Source organism: Brachyhypopomus gauderio, chromosome 7 (assembly GCF_052324685.1).
Source record: "Brachyhypopomus gauderio isolate BG-103 chromosome 7, BGAUD_0.2, whole genome shotgun sequence".
In the NCBI taxonomy this organism is placed as follows: domain Eukaryota; kingdom Metazoa; phylum Chordata; class Actinopteri; order Gymnotiformes; family Hypopomidae; genus Brachyhypopomus; species Brachyhypopomus gauderio.
Genome location: NC_135217.1, coordinates 1,242,276 through 1,262,135, shown reverse-complemented (window position 1 = coordinate 1,262,135; position 19,860 = coordinate 1,242,276). Strand labels below are relative to the sequence as shown.

Genomic DNA, 19,860 nt, shown 5'->3' with positions numbered 1-19,860 from the left:
TGAGAAATATTTAATTGAATTATTCATTCTTGTTCTTTTACAGTGAGTGGAGAATCCTCCAGTCCAGACTCTCCAGTGCCGGTTCCTGTACCAGAACTCAGGCTGGTGCTGCTGGGGAGGACTGGGTCTGGGAAGAGTGCAGCAGGAAACACCATCCTGGGCAGAGAGGAGAGGAGCCAGGCTGCTACATCTACACTCCCCCAGCAGAGTGAGACCGGACAGGGGGAGGTGGCTGGGAGGAAGGTGACTGTGGTGGACACTCCTGACTGGTTCTGCCCTGAACTCTCTCTGGAGGAGGTGAGACAGGACGTGGGACTCTGTGTCCGTCTGTCTGCACCAGGACCCCACGCCTTCCTCCTAGTCATACCATTGAAGCAGCCTGCAGGAGAGGAAAGAGGGATGCTGGAGAAAATGGAGGAGATGTTTGGAGAGAGATGTTGGAGGAACACCATGATCCTCTTCACTGTTACTGAGAAAGAGCAAAATCCTGAACAGTTCATTCAGTCAGGAAGCCAAGAGGTCCAGACACTTGTGGAGAAATGTGGGAACAGGTTTCACTGTCTCAACATTAAGGAGAGTGGGGATGGGTCTCAGATCTCAGAGCTGCTGGAGAAGATAGAGAAGATGGTGGAAGGAAAGAGAGAGATATTCTACAGTAGTGAGATCTACCTGGAGACAGAATCTCTGATTAGAGAGATGGAGAGGAAAATCCTCAAGGAAAGAAAAGAGAAAAAAGCAAATGAAGAAAGAGAAATGAAAGAGAAACTGGAAAAAGAGATGCAAGACTCTCTGAAAAAGATAGAGGGAGTGATACAAGGACATGAAGGAGATATCAGACAACTTAATGATCGAACAACTGAACTGGAGAAAAAGATGAAAGAAGAAAAGAACGAAGAAATAAAGAGAGAACTGAAACGAGACCTTGACAGAGAGATAGACCAACGGATAGAAATGGAAGAAAAGGTGAAGAAACTGAAAGAGAAACGAGAGATGGAGAGAAGAGGAATGGAGGAGAGACACAGACAGGAGATGGAGGAGATCATGGAGAGGTATGAAGGAGAGGCCAGGGTGGAGGCAGAGAGGAACCTCATGAAGATAATCCTGCCTGAACTCCAGAGAAACATTTTGGTCTCAAAGTCCAAGATGCAGGAGGAGTTTAACAGGCAAATGGAGGAGAAGGACAGAGAACTGGAGACACTGAGACAGAGACTCTCAGAGCTCAGAGAGACTCACTCATTGCCTGAGGAGGTTTATGAGAGAACCAGGAAGACCAGCTCAGAGAAACCAGTTCCACCAGCAGAACGGGGATTCTTTCAGAAGGTTAGAGACTGGTTCCACTAATGAAAGGAGAGTACAGAATGCTCTCCTTTGTTTAGTACAGACTAAACAAAGTCACACACATACACACACTTAAACTAATGATACACACACACACTAAATACACACACACAAAAACACAGACACTGCAAAGGATTTTCTATATATATATACACAGCACAAAAAATAAAGGGAACACTCAAATAACACATCCTAGATCTGAATGAATGAAATATTCTCATTGAATACTTTGTTCTGTACAAAGTTGAATTTGCTGACAACAAAATCACACAAAAATCATCAATGGAAATCAAATTTATTAACCAATGGAGGCCTGGATTTGGAGCCATACACAAAATTAAAGTGGAAAAACACACTACAGGCTGATCCAACTTTGATGTAATGTCCTTAAAACAAGTCAAAATGAGGCTCAGTATTGTGTGTGGCCTCCACGTACCTGTATGACCTCCCTACAACGTCTGGGCATGCTCCTGATGAGGTGGCGGATGGTCTCCTGAGGGATCTACTCCCAGACCTGGACTAAAGCATCCGCCAACTCCTGGACAGTCTGTGGTGCAACGTGACGTTGGTGGATGGAGCGAGACATGATGTCCCAGATGTACTCAATCGGATTCAGGTCTGGGGAACGGGCGGGCCAGTCCATAGCTTCAATGCCTTCATCTTGCAGGAACTGCTGACACACTCCAGCCACATGAGGTCTAGCATTGTCCTGCATTACGAGGAACCCAGGGCCAACCGCACCAGCATATGGTCTCACAAGGGGTCTGAGGATCTCATCTCGGTACCTAATGGCAGTCAGGCTACCTCTGGTGAGCACATGGAGGGCTGTGCGGCCCTCCAAAGAAATGCCACCCCACACCATTTCTGATCCACTGCCAAACACAACACAACAACACAAACAGACAACACAAAAAGAAAACAGAAACCCTAACCGTAACACCGGTCATGCTGAAGGATGTTGCAGGCAGCAGATCGCTCTCAACGGCGTCTCCAGACTCTGTCACGTTTGTCACATGTGCTCAGTGTGAACCTGCTTTCATCTGTGAAGAGCACAAGGTGCCAGTGGCGAATTTGCCAATCCTGGTGTTTTCTGGCAAATGTCAAACGTCCTGCACGGTGTTGGGCTGTGAGCACAACCCCCATCTGTGGACGTCGGGCCATCATACCATCCTCATGGAGTTGGTTTCTAACCATTTGTGCAGACACATGCGCATTTGTGGCCTGCTGGAGGTCATTTTGCAGGGCTCTGGCAGTGCTCCTCCTGTTCCTTCTTGCACAAAGGCGGAGGTAGCGGTCCTGCTGCTGGGTTGTTGCCCTCCTACGGCCTCCTCCACGTCTCCTGGTGTACTGGCCTGTCTCCTGGTAGCACCTCCAGCCTCTGGACACTACGCTGACAGACACAGCAAACCTTCTTGCCACAGCTCGCATTGATGTGCCATCCTGGATGAGCTGCACTACCTGAGCCACTTGTGTGGGTTGTAGAGTCCGTCTCATGCTACCACGAGTGTGAAAGGACCACCAACATTCAAAAGTGACCAAAACATCAGCCAGAAAGCATAGGTACTGAGAAGTGGTCTGTGGTCCCCACCTGCAGAACCACTCCTTTATAGGGGGGTCTGGCTAATTGCCTCTCATTTCTACATGTTGTCTATTCCATTTGCACAACAGCAGGTGAAATTGATTCACAATTAGTGTTGCTTCCTAACTGAATAGGTTGGTTTCACAGAAGTGTGGTTGACTTGGAGTTATACTGTGTTGTTTAAGGGTTCCCTTTAATTTTTTAGCAGTACATATATATATATATATATAACTGCTGCTCCTAAAAGACGAGCAGAAAGTGTACCTAAGACACACAGCACAAATGACTGTGATGTATGTGTATGTATGTGTGTGTGTGTTTATGTAAGTGCAACATAGGATAGATGTACGAAATGTACTTACTAGAAAGGGTACAAAGTTGCCGACCGAGGCCCCTCCAGGAGCAGTGGAGTCCCAGGGCCGCACTTCCCAGTTACCCCTACATGCCTGCCCCAGCGGGTGGGAGAGGGAGACCCCGGACAGCACCCTCCCAACCAAGGACCGCAGGGGAACCAGAGGAAACAAAGCCACCCCCCAGTAAGGCCCCAGACCTTGTACAAGCACATGCACATTAACACAAATATATACACTCCCACACACATTCACCCACATCCATATACACTCTTACGGACATATATACACCCACAAATGTACGTACACATTCACCCCAATATATACACACACAGCAAAGGATTCTAGCCTCAGCACAAAAAGTTAAAAACTGTAAAAGTTCACAATTTGAAGTGTTCTGGTTTTGCTTGTGTCTTCTGCTTTTTACTTTCATTTTTAACCACATTTCCTCTTTTTAGCAATAAAAAAATATATAGAATCTTTTGTCTGTGTTTTTTGTATGTGTGTGTTTATCATTAGTTAAAGTGTGTGTATGTGTGTGACTTTGTTTAGTAACACAATGTCTGTCAACTGCCAACCAGTTATTGGCTAAATATTTTCAGAAGTTCATAACATGGAGGGTTGTGTATTCTAGTAGAGTGGAGGGTTGTGTATTCTAGTAGAGTGGAGGGTTGTGTATTCTAGTAGAGTGGAGAGTTGTGCATTCTAGTAAAGTGCAGGGTTGTGTATTCTAATAGAGTGCAGGGTTGTGTATTCTAGTAGAGTGGAGAGTTGTGTATTCTAGTAGAGTGGAGGGTTGTGTATTCTAGTAGAGTGCAGGGTTGTGTATTCTAGTAGAGTGGAGAGTTGTGTATTCTAGTAGAGTGGAGGGTTGTGTATTCTAGTAGAGTGCAGGGTTGTGTATTCTAGTAGAGTGGAGAGTTGTGTATTCTAGTAGAGTGGAGGGTTGTGTATTCTAGTAGAGTGCAGGGTTGTGTATTCTAGTAGAGTGGAGGGTTGTGTATTCTAGTAGAGTGGAGTGTTGTGTATTCTAGTAGCGTGGAGGGTTGTGTATTCTAGTAGAGTGGAGTGTTGTGTATTCTAGTAGCGTGGAGGGTTGTGTATTCTAGTAGAGTGGAGTGTTGTGTATTCTAGTAGAGTGGAGGGTTGTGTATTCTAGTAGAGTGGAGAGTTGTGTATTCTAATAGAGTGGAGGGTTGTGTATTCTAGTAGAGTGGAGTGTTGTGTATTCTAGTAGCGTGGAGGGTTGTGTATTCTAGTAGAGTGGAGTGTTGTGTATTCTAGTAGCGTGGAGGGTTGTGTATTCTAGTAGAGTGGAGTGTTGTGTATTCTAGTAGAGTGGAGGGTTGTGTATTCTAGTAGAGTGGAGAGTTGTGTATTCTAGTAGAGTGGAGGGTTGTGTATTCTAGTAGAGTGGAGGGTTGTGCATTCTAGTAGAGTGCAGGGTTGTGCATTCTAGTAGAGTGGAGGGTTGTGTATTCTAGTAGAGTGGAGGGTTGTGTATTCTAGTAGAGTGCAGGGTTGTGTATTCTAGTAGCCTGGAGGGTTGTGTATTCTAGTAGAGTGGAGTGTTGTGTATTCTAGTAGAGTGGAGGGTTGTGTATTCTAGTAGAGTGGAGAGTTGTGTATTCTAATAGAGTGGAGGGTTGTGTATTCTAGTAGAGTGGAGTGTTGTGTATTCTAGTAGCGTGGAGGGTTGTGTATTCTAGTAGAGTGGAGTGTTGTGTATTCTAGTAGCGTGGAGGGTTGTGTATTCTAGTAGAGTGGAGTGTTGTGTATTCTAGTAGAGTGGAGGGTTGTGTATTCTAGTAGAGTGGAGAGTTGTGTATTCTAGTAGAGTGGAGGGTTGTGTATTCTAGTAGAGTGGAGGGTTGTGTATTCTAGTAGAGTGCAGGGTTGTGCATTCTAGTAGAGTGCAGGGTTGTGCATTCTAGTAGCGTGGAGGGTTGTGTATTCTAGTAGAGTGGAGTGTTGTGTATTCTAGTAGAGTGCAGGGTTGTGTATTCTAGTAGCGTGGAGGGTTGTGTATTCTAGTAGAGTGCAGGGTTGTGTATTCTAGTAGAGTGCAGGGTTGTGTATTCTAGTAGAGTGCAGGGTTGTGTATTCTAGTAGAGTGGAGGGTTGTGTATTCTAGTAGAGTGGAGTGTTGTGTATTCTAGTAGCGTGGAGGGTTGTGTATTCTAGTAGAGTGGAGTGTTGTGTATTCTAGTAGCGTGGAGGGTTGTGTATTCTAGTAGAGTGGAGTGTTGTGTATTCTAGTAGAGTGGAGGGTTGTGTATTCTAGTAGAGTGGAGGGTTGTGCATTCTAGTAGAGTGGAGGGTTGTGCATTCTAGTAGAGTGCAGGGTTGTGTATTCTAGTAGAGTGGAGGGTTGTGTATTCTAGTAGAGTGCAGGGTTGTGTATTCTAGTAGAGTGGAGAGTTGTGTATTCTAGTAGAGTGGAGAGTTGTGTATTCTAGTAGAGTGGAGAGTTATGTATTCTAGTAGAGTGGAGGGTTGTGTATACTAGTATAGTGGAGGGTTGTGTATTCTAGTATAGTGGAGTGTTGTGTATGACCCACTAACGCTGCTGCCATGGAGGTAGTGAAAGCAAAAGCTCTAGTGTTTCCTCCCTGGACGCTACCAGAACAAACAGGCAAAAATCCGTTCAGACCATCTTATTAACATCTTATCAACATCTTTTCCACGTATGGCAACAGATGACTATAAGAAAAACATCAAAGGTGAGAGAGATTAGCCTCAAGATTATGTGGATGTTTGCTTAATTAACGAATTCCTTTGTATTTGTATCTTGTAAAACCACATAACTGTATTCATGTGTGACTACAGTGTGTTTTTATTTTTGTCTGAGCCCTTCTGCCCCACCGTCCTTCATTACTCACCTCACTAACCCCCCACAACATAAAGTTGTAGTTCAAACTTAGAGGTTACTCTGTTTATTTATTTAAAATCTATTTATTTAAACTTCAAATAGTTTTATACTGTGTTATAATCAGGGGTGGAAAGTAACTAATTACATTTACTCACATTACTTTAATTGAGTACTTTTTATGAGTAATTTGTAATTTTCTGAGTAGTTTTTGAAATATGTAATTTTTACTTTTACTTGAGTACATTTTGACCCAAGTAGTTTTACTTCACTACATTTGAATGCCCTCACATTACTGAGTAAAAAAATATTGATGGTGAAAAATTAAATGCGGGCAGAAATTTAAACTTCTGAATCCCAGAACTGAAGGGCAATTGCATGGCCTTGCCTTGCGCACGCCCTTTCCATTGTCTCATAATCAGGTCGTAATCTGGTGCACTTTAAATCTTCTATCTATCAGGTTCTGTGGGATCCTGTTGACATTTTATTGTGAGTAGTGGAATCCTGTTGCATTTTAGTTTGATTTGTTGCATCTTGTGGGCACTTAATTTTGTGTGCATTTTGTTTTTTGAATAATTTGTAATTTAAATGTCTTTATTCTTATCATAGTGTTGTCCGTTGGACAATAGGACTGAAAATTGTTTGCACTTTATGGTACAGGTTGTGACTGTCCTTGTGCTGTGAGGAAGTATGTTCCTGAGCCCAGCTGATCTTTTTGCAAGTGTGGACGTGCACTTAAATACACTTTGAAATCGATTAAAACAACTTGTGCTGAATTTGGTTCATGATTCATCCATGCATTAAATAACTGAAAGTAACTAAGTAACTTTTACTCAAATTACATTTTAAATGAAGTAATTTTGTACTTTTACTCAAGTAAATTTTGAGATGAGTAATTTTACTTTTACTCTGAGTAGATTTTAGGCAAAGTAATGATACTTTTACTCAATTACAAATTTTCAGTACTCTTTCCACCTCTGGTCATAATGTTATATCAGCCTGTTTAGTTGTATTTGTGAAATCAAGGCAAGGAAAATGTGTGTGTGTGTGTGTGTGTGTGTGTGTGTGCGTGTGTGTGTGTGTGTGTGTGTGTGTGTGTGTGTGTGTGTGTGTGTGTGTGTGTGTGTGTGTTTAATTGTCACGTTGAGGACCCCGGCCCCTCCCTTTTGGCCGTGTGTCAACGTTGTCTACGTGCTTTGTCTGCGTCAGTGGATATCCGTGGTTAGGGTTTTGTCGTGTGATTAATAAGTCTCACCTGTGAATCGTCTCGTGATCACGTGGGGATAATGTGGTTTGTCTATTTAATGTGCGCTCGCGCAGTGTCCTGTGCTCGTCGTTGTCTATAGTTGACACGTCTGTGTGTGTTACATGTTTTACGTGCGCTATATTGCGCAATCAGTGTCCAAATTAAAAGTGACGTTTGTTGCAAGCGAGGATTCGTGTCTCATCCTTCCCTGCTCCGCCGCGCGTCACATTAATGTAATGATGCCAGTAAATTAGTTAAATCAAGTAAAGTACTTGTGAATTAGAGACAGTGCATATCTACACCAAAGCTCTTCAAATAATAGGGAAGTATTTGTGCTTAGACAGCCTTCGTATGTGGTGAGCAGCAAAATACTGTAAAAATGAAGAATATAGGCACATTCCAATTTACAGTGCGGATGACTTGACCGTGAATAGCTAAAGCGTGGATAGCTTGACCGCAGTGATACAATAATATGTCCACCATATTAAAGAAAAACACTAACCATCTCTCTCTCTCAGATTTTATGAGTTTGAACCTGTAGGAGATCAAGATGGCATCTACAAGTATCAGTAAGTCACTTCCAGAGTTAATCAGTCCAGAACATCACTTCACTTACATTAATGTACAGAGGGGTTACTGTCACAGGAGATAAAATCAGTTCTCTGTGTGTGTTTTCCTACAGATGAGTTTAAACTCATTTGCCTCCGTGATGGAAAGTATCGGTTTGGCTCTACTGCTACTCTCTCCTGTTACCTGTCTGCTGACACCAGTGCTGTTGCCATGGAGATCAGGTGGTTTAAGGGGACAGACTGTGTTTGTCTCTATAAGAACGGACAGGTGACAGAGGGGAGGGGCTACGAGGACAGAGTGAGTCTGTTCACGGAGGAGCTGCAGAGAGGAAACGTCTCCTTACAGCTGAGAGACTGCAGAGAGTCTGATAAAGGATATTACCTGTGTCAGGTGACCAGTGGAGACACAACACAGGAGCTCACAGTAGACGTAGGTGAGTATTCCAGAGCTCCACTCTACATAATCTCTACATCACCATCAGTCTCATCTCAGAATGAACATGAACAGACAGAAATACCAAACCCACATGTTGATAATCCTGTTGTGTTCAGATAAATGAGGTTCAGTGTACAGGGGGTGAATGATGCTCATGTGGAGTGAAGGACTGATGGTTCATTTTAGTGGAACAAACAGTAACAGTTTCTCACTCTGACACACATCTACACATCATGGTGTAAAGTGTAAATGCAGGAAAATGAACAGATTAAAACTAGATACAAGTCTATCAGTCTGAAGTAAAACTATGACCCAGCATTGACTGAATTAAAACTGATATGACACTATTATAAACATTTACATAAAACGTCTATGAGTCTATTCTAAATATTTCCATGTAAACAGTGTGGTAGAAAAATCCAGTTCAGGTGAGGTGATTGTGAAGCTGAGACATTTACATTTACGGCATTTAGCAGACGCTCTTATCCAGAGCCACATACAAAGTGCTTTGCATCTGATCACAGATTTCATCCTACGTAATAGTACAGATAGGCCAGAATTCAAGATACCCTTGAGTCAGACTACTACTAAACTATAGGAGTCAATGTCATTACCTAGAGTTTTGCAAGTTAAACGTTTACCAAGTAGCACAAATAACCATAAACAGACATACAATTTAAGAACAATGACAAGTGCTGAGTTAGTTTTCTTTTAAGAACTCAACAAAGAAGGTGAGTCTTCAGTCTAGGTTTGAAGATGGCAATAGACTCTGTAGTCCAAGCAGCTAATGGAAGATCATGCCACCATCTTGGAGCCAGGACAGAGAATAGTCTGGAGCTTTGTCTTCGGAGATTCGGAGTGCTGGCTATACGGATTGGCTTTTGACCTTAGACATCATGTAGGGAGGGGCTAGTCCGTTTTTGGCTTTATAAGCAAGCATCAAGGTTTTATATCTGATGCGTGCCACTACTGAAAGCCAGTGAAAAGAGTGTAGCAGAGGAGTCACATGTGAGAACTTGGGGAGATTGAAGACCAGTTGTGCTGCAGCATTCTGAATTAGTTGTAGAGGTCTGATGATCCATAGAGGAAGAGGAAGACCTGCAAGTAGGGAATTGCAGTAGACACTCTGAATCAGCTTCAGCTCCCAGAGTCTTTACACACAGCTGTGTACAAAGCAGATGGGGACTGATGAAAAGACTTTTGATGACCTCAGACATCAAAACATCTTCATGGAGCTGAAAGCAGAGGGTGACAGTGCAGCAGTGAAGGATGAAACATTACAGCCCACATGAGTAGAGTCAGTATGGAGATCAGGAAGAGAGCAAGAGGGGGAGAAGTTGTGTTAAAGTATTTATTGTGCTGTTTCATCTAACATTGTGTCCCCTTCTCTTGTTTACACAGATGCTTTAACTTGGGTAAGCAAAAAAACTTTTTTGTTCTCTCTGATGTTGAGATTTTATTCAAATACTCATTACATATGTAAATGTTTAATCCATTAATGAGAGAGTGAACTCACACACACTGTAATGTAATATTCATGTGGTGTGTAAACACTCTGATAATCTTACATAGGGGCTTCTGACTTCCATCTGTCAGCTTCCTTCCCACAATGCACCTGTGCACTGTAGAAATGTAGAAACAGTGTAGTTTACCGTGGCAACCATAATACACAACAGTGTAAAGCTGTATAGGTTGTTGCTGGGAGTGATGTCAGTGTTAGACTGGATAATGTGTTATTTGAATGGATAATGTGTTATTTGAATGGATAATCTCAAACACTCTAGTTCATTTCACCCTTTTCTGCTGAAAAAGTAACACAGCTTATACACTCTCACAAACATACACACTCACACACACATACCCACATGCATAAGCCCTGCACACCTGAGGAGATACCCGTCGCTGCAGAAGCAAAAGTCCAGGGGATGGAGCTGGATTTTAGATCCAACTCCTCCCACCATCGTGTTTTCATCGGTCTGAAGTAATTGCACTACGCAGAGTTGTATCAGATCAGCCATTCCAAATAACCGTTGTCGTCCTAAATTGCTATTCTTATTGTGAACAATCACGAATGTGAAAGTCGGTTAATAATAAACCAGTTTTCATTTCGCTAATGCTAGCAACTAGTTTCCTTTGGTGATTATACTAAATCTGACTACTTCTGTTTGCACGAACAACCACTGTTAAGTTGATCTAATCTAGGTGTATAAATAAGTGACGGTAAAAACTGATGTTAGAAGACGAGCGGTTAGCTAAACAGAATACAGATGTATTAAGTACTTATGTATGTTGTGTTCTTCATATTGGACATAAACTGTTAAATTAATTTGTGTTTGCTGTAGTTACTTAAAATTTGTAATGGTTGTGCTGTTCGGTACCGCATGGACACGTCGAGGGGGACTGTTGTTCAGTAGTGCGTGCATGTAACGGCCATGATCCTCATTAACCAGTTCACTAAAAAACTTCACAAATAATATAATGCTATTTGTATTTTTCCATCCATCTATAGATGCATATCACAGTTTTGAAAAAAGGACAGACGCTTTCAGTTGTGCAGTGCACTACATGTTGCAGTAAATACCACTGTCCATTCTGCACACCTGAAGTGTACCGTCCTAACGAAAAAAGTAATTTTTATTAAAGGTAAAAAAAAATAATGAAATAGTACATATTTAAGAAATGTACTGTACTTTATTATGTTGGCAATCACAGATCATTATTCCTGTCCACTTTTACATTTTCTTGTAAAAAACGTGTATTGTGTTATTTAAATAACATTCAACATTCGGTGGGAGGAGTTGGATCTAGATCCAGCTCCACCCCCTGGACTTTTGGTTCTGCAGCACGGGTACTTGCACCTGAGGGACAAACACAATGCAACAACAACAAGACAACTGCCGCTGTATACAGGGGCGACCAGTAGGGGGCCTGCCGTACCGTGACAGGTTCAATGGGTTAGCTGGAATCACAGTCCAGTAAAACCTGACCTGCACATTAAACAGGTATTACATTTTATGTTCATTTCAAACAACACTTTGACATATATTCACGTAAACAAAATAGAAACAATGAAGATTTTAATGAGAATGTACAATTTTACATTTCAAAGCATAACCTGCAAAACTATACAAATCCAGGATAAGAAAACACTGAATATATATCCAGTTATTTCCATTGTGTACAAATTCAAGGTTTCCATTTAATCTTTTATAGTAAGCATCAAAACGCCACTTTGACCATTCTAACGACAGCTAGTTTGAGAATGCAAAGTAAATGGGGAACAACAACTGTGGACTTAAACCGTAAATGTTTTAGCAATTTTAGAATTCCCACTCGGCACAGTAACCAAGTTTCTCTTACCAAAGCTCCTCAATGAGGGGCAACTGCAGGGACAAAAAGCTTTAACTCCCATGTACCTTTGCTCTGAATGAACAATGGGGGAAAAGGAAGTAGAACCCAGGGTTGCCAACTTTTCAAGATCACTTGGAGTGAGATTTGAACCAGGAGGGCTTGGCGAGTGTAGCAGGGTAGCAGCTGGGTAGCAGCATGCAGGTGTTCGTGTGTGTCCTCCCACACACGGTCACTTCTCCTGCACCACTGTTCCACAGCAGGCTTCTCAGACACGGGTACAGCGGAGGCTGAAAACCTAAAATACTTGAAATGCGTGAGGCCCGTCCCCTTGTGCCTTAGGGAGTTCTGGGCATACTCGGCCCAGGATAAGAACATAGACCACGTTTTGTGATGTTCGTGCCAATAGGTCCTGAGGAATCTCACCAGGTCTTGGTTGGTATGCTCAGCCTGTGCATTAGCCTGGGGGTGGTAACCTGAGGTCAGACTCACCGTGATGTTAAGTTTGCTCAGAAACTCATGCCATACTCGAGATGTGAACTGTACTCCCCAGTCCGAGACAATATTCAACTGTCTGAACACGTCTCTGAATAGCAGGTCAGCTGTTTCAATCAGTGGGCAATTCAGGAAGGGGAATGAAACGCACCATCTTGGAGAAATTATCCACGATTACCAGGATGACAGTGTTTCCCTCAGAGTGTAGGTAGGGGAAGCAGCTTACCTGCGGGTAGAGTGTCTGATGTTTTGCTGTGGGCACACTCTGCACATGCAATGAAATTGTTAATGTATTTGTGCATCGCTGGCCACCTGTAGTGTGTTCCTAGAAGCTGGGCAGTCTTGGTAGTTCCTGGGTATCCTGTGCCAATGGATGTGTGAGACCAGCATATCAAGTCTTTCAGCCGATTCAGTGGCACATACAGGCGCCCTGAGGGTGGGGATTGGCTTTTTGAATGTCACGGTCCAAGCTCCAGTCTAAAGCCCAGAGGAAGCAGTGAGGAGTGAACACTGGCTCTTCGCAGGTGGGCGTAGCGAGGATATCGTGTTGCCGAGAGAGCGTGTCCGCCCCCGTGTTCTTCTCTCCCAGTCAATACATTACCGTAAACAAGAACCGGGAGAAGAAGAGTGACCACTGAGCCTGCCTCGAGTTAAGCCTCTTGGTGGAGGTACTCGAGGTTCCTATGGTCGGTGATCACCATGAATTAAGCTGGCAAATCAGAGGAAGCTCTGGAGCTCACGGCGTGTCTGAAGCATGTCCAGCCCAGCACTTCTTCCACCTTGCCTGGCTGCATGAGCATGAAGCCCTGGCTGATGATATAGCCTAAAAAATTAAACCTCAATGAGATGGAATTCATAATTCATGCAATTCATATAGCTTGCAATATAGACTGTGCAGGAGAGTGCCCAGGACGGTTCGCACACCACACACGTTGGTCTAGGGTAGCGGAATAGATCAAAATGTCATCAATATAAGCGACGACTGATCTTCCCAGATATTCCCTTAGGGCCTCGTTTATTAACACCAGAAATGCAGATGGGGCCGTGGCAAAGCCATGGGGCAAAACATGGTACTCGTAGTGCCCCATGGCTCTACTAAATGCCTCCTTACACTCATCCCCTTAAAGGACACAGATGAGATTGTAGATGCTGCATAGATTTAATTTGGTGAAGTATTGCACAGCTGCTCGAGTGCTCCCGGCATGAGTGGCAAAGAGTATGGATACTTCACCAAGAGGGAAACGGGTCCTCTGTAATCTACCCAAGGCTTCAGCCCACCATTCCTCTTTTTAAGTCAAAGTCAAATTTATTTATACAGTGCTTTTTATATAGTGCTTTTTATACCACATGTTGTCACAAAGCAGCTTTACAATCATATGGGTCCAGATCCCTAATGAGCAAGCCAAAGACGACAGTGGCAAGGAAAAACTCCCTATAGGGTGGGGATTAGGAAGAAACCTCGAGATGACCAAGACTCAAAAGGGAACCCATCCTCCATTGGGTGGCCCGTTAACACAAATCCGTGGTTGCAGGGTGGTTCTAAAGTTCCACAGCAACAGTCTAGGCTCCTGTTCCCCGGCCTAGCAGCCTCAGTCCCCTCGGTGCAGGCGGTGGGCCTCGGGCAGGCCAGCATCAGCACGATCCCTCGTGGCAACGGCTCAGCCAAACCCGGCATCAGCACATCCGGCAAGCCAGACCATCCCCCAGGTGCCTGCAGGTGCCTGTATCCAATCGTCAAAGATAGACAATACAGACTGAGTGGATCAATTTAAACCACCATTGATTTAAATGTACATAGTTCACGTGCCAGTGATGAGCAGATGGCTCCGGCAGGCTAATCTATAGCAGCATAACTAAAGGGAGGGGTTCAGAGGTGGCCACAGGCATGAGGGCTTACTGAGACATTGCTTTCCAGGAGAAATCCAGCATTTTGGAAGCACAAAGGGCGAGATGGGTTGTAGTAAGCAATGAGTTCACTCAGATATTGTGCGGCAAGACCATTATGCAGCATTTTGAAGCAATTAGAAGACTATTACAGTAGTCCAATCTTGATGAGACAAAAACATGGACCATCTTCTCTGCATCAGCTAATGAACAATTAAAATCAAAGATCCAAAAGATCCGAGTGTCAAATGAAAGATCCGAATCAATAGTAACACCCAAGTTTTTGTGGTAGATGTAGGTGTTACTGAAAAACCATCTAGGTTAAGGGGAATATCAGGCAATTGCTTCTAGCAGCTTTAGGCCCAACAATCAGCACCTCAGTCTTATCAGAGTTTAGTTGAAGAAAATTAGACGCCATCCAGTTTTTAATGTCCTGGATGCAGTTCTCAATCTTGAGTAGTTAACTACTATAGTAGTTGAGTAGTTGAGTACTATAAGATATATACAACTGAGTATCATCTGCATAGCAATGGAAGCTAATACCATGCCTACGAATGATGGTGCCCAGTGGTAGCATATATAATGAGAATAATATGGGGCCCAGTACAGATCCTTGTGGGACACCATATTTTACTTTAGAATGCTGAGCATTCGTTATTTACTAGTACAAATTGGTAATGATCTGTCAGGTAGGACCTGAACTAGGAGAGTGCTTGACTTCGTATGCCAATGAGTGTCTCCAGCCTATTAAGCAGAATATTATGATCAATGGTGTCAAAAGCAGCACTGAGGTCTAGCAGTATGAGAAAACAAATGTGTCCTTTATCAGAGGATATTAAGAGATCGTTCAGTACTTTAGTAAGTGCTGTTTCAGTGCTGTGATGGGATCTAAATCCAGATTGAAATAACTTGAAGACATGTTCTGTCTGTAAGAAGGAAGAGAGTTGTGAAGAAACTACTTTCTCAAAAATTTTGGATATGAATGACAGATTAGAAATTGGTCTATAGTTGGACAGTTCCTGGGGGTTAAGACCAGGTTTTTTAATTAGCGGCTTGATGACTGCTAGTTTAAATGAACTGGGAATGTAGCCCAGGCTCAGACAATAGTTAATTATAGTAAGCAAAGGTTCTACATTGCTATGCAGTAATTCTTTAAGTAGATTGGTTGGTACAGCATCTAGTATGCATGTGGAGGGCTTAGCAGATTCCACCATTGAAATAAGCTCCTCACGACCAGGGACAGGTGTCCTTTCTTTTTAACAAAGAAGTGGGCAGGGGTGGTGGAGGGGCGGATGTACACTTGGGCTACGGCCTCACAGATGTACTGCTCATCACAGCTTCCTCTTCCTGTGACAATGAATAGGCCTATTTTGAGAAGGCACGGCTCCCTCTATAAGCTCAATCTCACAGTCCCACTCATGATGAGTTGTCAATTGCGTTGCTTTGTCTGAACTGAATACCTCTTTGAGATCTGTATTCTCAGGGGAATGGCTCACTGTTTGCCTGCCTCCGGGCTCTCAACAGATGTGGACTGGAGGGCACGGCCTGTTCTATATGCAGGGGATTCAGCGGCATGTCCAGCTGCTCTGTTTATGTTCTGCATGAGGTTGCTGGCAGCAGCCGAATCCACTAAGGTAGGAACAGATATATAGTGACAACCCCCTCGCGCTCTCGCAGTAGTCGGCCTAAAATCCACTAGGCGAATGACCTCATTAAGCAAAGTGGATTCCTTATGGCAGGCCCGCTCTGCCTGCAGCTCAGCTCTTAACTCGTTTATAAACATGTCCAATCGTTCCATCTGGTCCCAGCAGCAGCTGTGCAAAACTCCATCGCATAATTACTGGCGGAACGCATGCCCTGTCTCAACCTTAGAAGCACCTGTCCACATACCTGTCCCTGATGTGGGTGGTGAAAAATCTCCTTAAACTCTTCAGGGAAGAAGATGTAATTCTGGAGTAGGGGGGAGCTGGTGGAATATAATGCCGTCCCACATAGGCAACCCTTTTCTGCTAGCAGGGAGATAATAAACACCATCCGAGCAGAGTTGGATGTTTGGGGCTGGAAGTAAATTTCGCACTGCACCGGATCGCCTCAATAGTGCTCAGGAGTGGCAATATGACACTTACCAAGGTCGGGGTTCGTGGTGCTGCCCACCCCTGCTCAGGTAGAAAGTTGCTGAACGCAACTAGTGAGGTTTCTCATTAGGGAGTGCAACTCACTGATGCCGTGTTGTTGCCTTCCTAGCGCTGCCCCTTAGACAGTCAGGGCTTCCACGAGGTTAGAGATGGTCGCGCTGCTGCTTGGCGGCCGAGTATTCTGTAATGTTGAGAAAGCAGCAAAAGGCATGGATGGAGCAGGAAAGGTTTTAATATCCACTGCGGCAGGAAAACATAAAACAGTTCCCAACAGGCAAAAATGAAGAAGGCACAGGAAGCGCTACAATAATGTCTGGGGCACCATAAGGGTGCAAAACAGTCACACTGGACAAACACGAATGCCAGTACAGGGCTGAGGAAGACCGTCTCACTCACTCATGGTGCAAGGACTACTCAGTACTGAATGGCGGGACCTGCAGGGCTAAGTAGACAGTGAAAAAAGGAGAACAGGTGCAGGTGACGATTGTCAATAATCAGGGACTATGGCACAATTGATAGCAAGAAAGTTTGTAGTGAACAGAAGAGAGACAGAGTGAGACAGACGGTGTGCCCTTATGAGTTGTCCACCAGACAAACAAATATGTGGGTAAAGACCCCACATGAGGGGGTGTGGCTAAAGCAAATACAAAAACAAAAGTGACAGCACCAAACACCATGTGCTACCACCATGTGGGTGGAGTGTGTGTGTCTTGTTTACTTTTAATATTTTCTTTGTTTCATTTTGTTATAAACATTTCTGTATATCTCAGACCAGCGTAAGGTCATTTCACACTGACTAAATCTGATTTAGTCAGTGTGAAATGACCTTACGCTGGTCTGAGATATTCAGAAATGTTTATAACAAAATGAAATAAAGATTTAATAAATATACAGCTCAGTATATTATGAAATGTTGAAACTTTGAAGAATATTTATATAAACCATGTTATAGCAGTAATGTTACCATGGTACCGTGTATAACACCATATGAGACTGTTATAAACTTCTGTAGTTGTTCTGTGGAAGGCAGCAGTTGACACACGACCTCATGAATGAAAACCTCACAATGATATTCACTTTTACAGTGGGACTGGGAAGCACAGGACAGCAGACGGAGTGGTGAGTATAATAGTAGCTATAATTATACTAATAGTACTGGGGGGACTGCAGAACTCTGATGTTCTGTGGCGTTTTGTGATGTCCTGTGGTGTTTTGTGATGTTTTGTGGTATTCTTTGCATGAATAAACATTTTATTCTGTAGATTAAGTACACTATTTTGCCAAAGGTATACGCTCACCCATCCAAATGATCAGAATAAGTTGTTCCAATCACTTCCATGGCCACAGGTGTATAAAATTAAGCACCTAGGCAGGCAGACTATTTTTACAAACATTTCTGAAAGAATGGGTCGCTTTCGGGAGCTCAGTGAATTCTAGCGTGGAATTGTGATAGTGTAACACCACCCTTGCGTCTGTCACTGTAAGACAGTGTTGAGCATCACCTAGGAACCAAGGGTTGGCTTCAATTATAGGTTCAATGAGGAGACTGCGGTGAGTTACCTGCCTAATATTGAATTAGGCCTGTAAGGTCCACCACAAATACAACACAATAAAAAATATTAAAATCAAATCATGAATGAGTACTGGACAAATAAATAAATAAATAAATTAATTAAATAAATGTATTTTTTTCTTGAAACAAAAATGTCTGAGATCTCAGGTATGAAAAAAAAATAGTCCCTTTAGTTCAATGAGCAAGACGTTTATAAAAAAATCACCCGGGGTACCCAAATTCCTATGGTGCCTCTATCATTACTTACCGAGTGTAACGTGGCTTGCGCCACGGAGCGAGGAGACGGACACAATCGCTGAGAAGAGCGAGATTTATTAAAGGGGATACCATACTCATCGTCAGAAAGCCAGGCAGGGTCGATCACAGGAGGGCAGTCCGAAAAACATGCAAACACGGGCATTACAAACAGGGGAACACGAGTGACAGGCGAGGAATCAAAAGACAGGGACACAAAACGGTCGGGTAAAACGCTGAACAAGAACTTCGTCACAACAATCAAACAAAATACCAGACAAAGGACAAGGGAGACTCAGGGGCTTAAATACAAGGAATCTAACGAGGGGCAGGTGATGACAATGACACAGGGGTGTGGTAACAAACGAGAAATCAAAACCAACGAGCAGGGCGGGACAAACAGGCAGGGAACACGGACATGAGGGAACCCAGAGTGACAGCTACGAGAGGGGGCGTTGCCCTACGTGACAGAACCCCCCCTCAAAGCGTGCCACTCCGGGGCACGCAAGGGCAGACAGGACAGGGACAGCGGACACAGGACAGACCGGAGGAACAGACAAAGGGAAAGCAGGGCACGGAGACCGAGGCACAGCAGGGACAGGGGAACCAGAGACGGGCCAGGAGCCGGGCTGGGGCATGGCGATACAGGCAGGGACAGGGCGAGGCACGGGAGCAGGACCGGGAACAGACACAGGAGACGGGCCAGGGGACAGGGCAGAGGCATACACGGCGGCAAACACAGCTTGGACAACCGAGACTGGGACAGGAACAAAGTGGGTGATTACTTGGGGAACAGACATGGGGACTGGGATAGAGACGACACTACCGGAAACAGACACGGGAACAGGAACACAGACCTTGACAGACATAACCACGGGGACAGGGACCAAAACAAAACCAGGGATGGAACACGGGAGCAAGGGGGACACAGGCATAGAGGCAGGAACACGGGGCGGAGCAGACAACACACTGAGTCCAAGCCCACACGTGGGCAGCACAGTCTCTGGGGCAACAGGCGCGGCCGGGCGGCGGGCAGCGGGAACAGGCGCGGCCGGGCGGCGGGCAGCGGGAACAGGCGCGGCCGGGCGGCGGGAACAGGCGCGGCCGGGCGGCGGGAAGAGGCGCGGCGGGCAGCGGGAACAGGCAGGGTCCGCTGGCGGGCAGCGGGAACAGGCAGGGTCCGCAGGCGGGCAGCGGGAACAGGCAGGGTCCGCTGGCGGGCAGCGGGAACAGGCAGGGTCCGCTGGCGGGCAGCGGGAACAGGAACCGGCGTGGACGACCTCTCCTGGGTCGCGGGGACAGGAACCGGCGTGGACTGCCGACGGGCAGCGGGAACAGGAACAGGCCCGGACCTGACGTCCTCGGGGGGCGGAGTCGCCGCACTGACGTCCTCGGGAGGCGGAGTCGCCGCACTGACGTCCTCGGGGGGCGGAGTCGCCGCACTGACGTCATCGGGGGGCGGAGTCGCCGCACTGACGTCATCGGGGGGCGTGTCCGCCATACTGACGTCATCGGGGGGCGTGTCCGCCATACTGACGTCATCGGGGGGCGTGTCCGCCATACTGACGTCACCGGGGGTCCGAGCCGGCCACTCCTGGGTTGAGTGGCTAGTACTCCCCCCCAAAAAATTCTTGGGGGGCCTTCGGGGAGCGGCTTCCGGGAGGACGACGATGTCATGCGCTGTGGCGGCGGGGCTCTGAACCGGGGGCGTGGTCTTCCTTCCCCGGTCTGGTCTGCGCCTGGAAGAACATACAGACACAACTGCTTCTCGGTGGCTTTCATTGTGACTCCACCTCGTCGGAGG

At 45.1% G+C, this 19,860-nt stretch overlaps 2 protein-coding genes across 2 annotated transcripts in view; both read left to right on the top strand.

The window, feature by feature from the left end:
• Positions 1-3,239, top strand: part of LOC143518381 (uncharacterized) — a 52,645-nt gene extending 49,406 nt beyond the window's left edge. The window contains exon 8 of the mRNA XM_077010837.1: positions 44-3,239. Coding sequence (XP_076866952.1) covers positions 44-1,341 — 1,298 coding nt within the window. The 3' untranslated portion in view covers positions 1,342-3,239. The remainder of the gene's footprint in view (positions 1-43) is intronic.
• The window catches only part of LOC143518390 (uncharacterized), a 113,976-nt gene that overhangs the window by 30,656 nt on the left and 63,460 nt on the right, over positions 1-19,860 (top strand). The window lies entirely within an intron of this gene.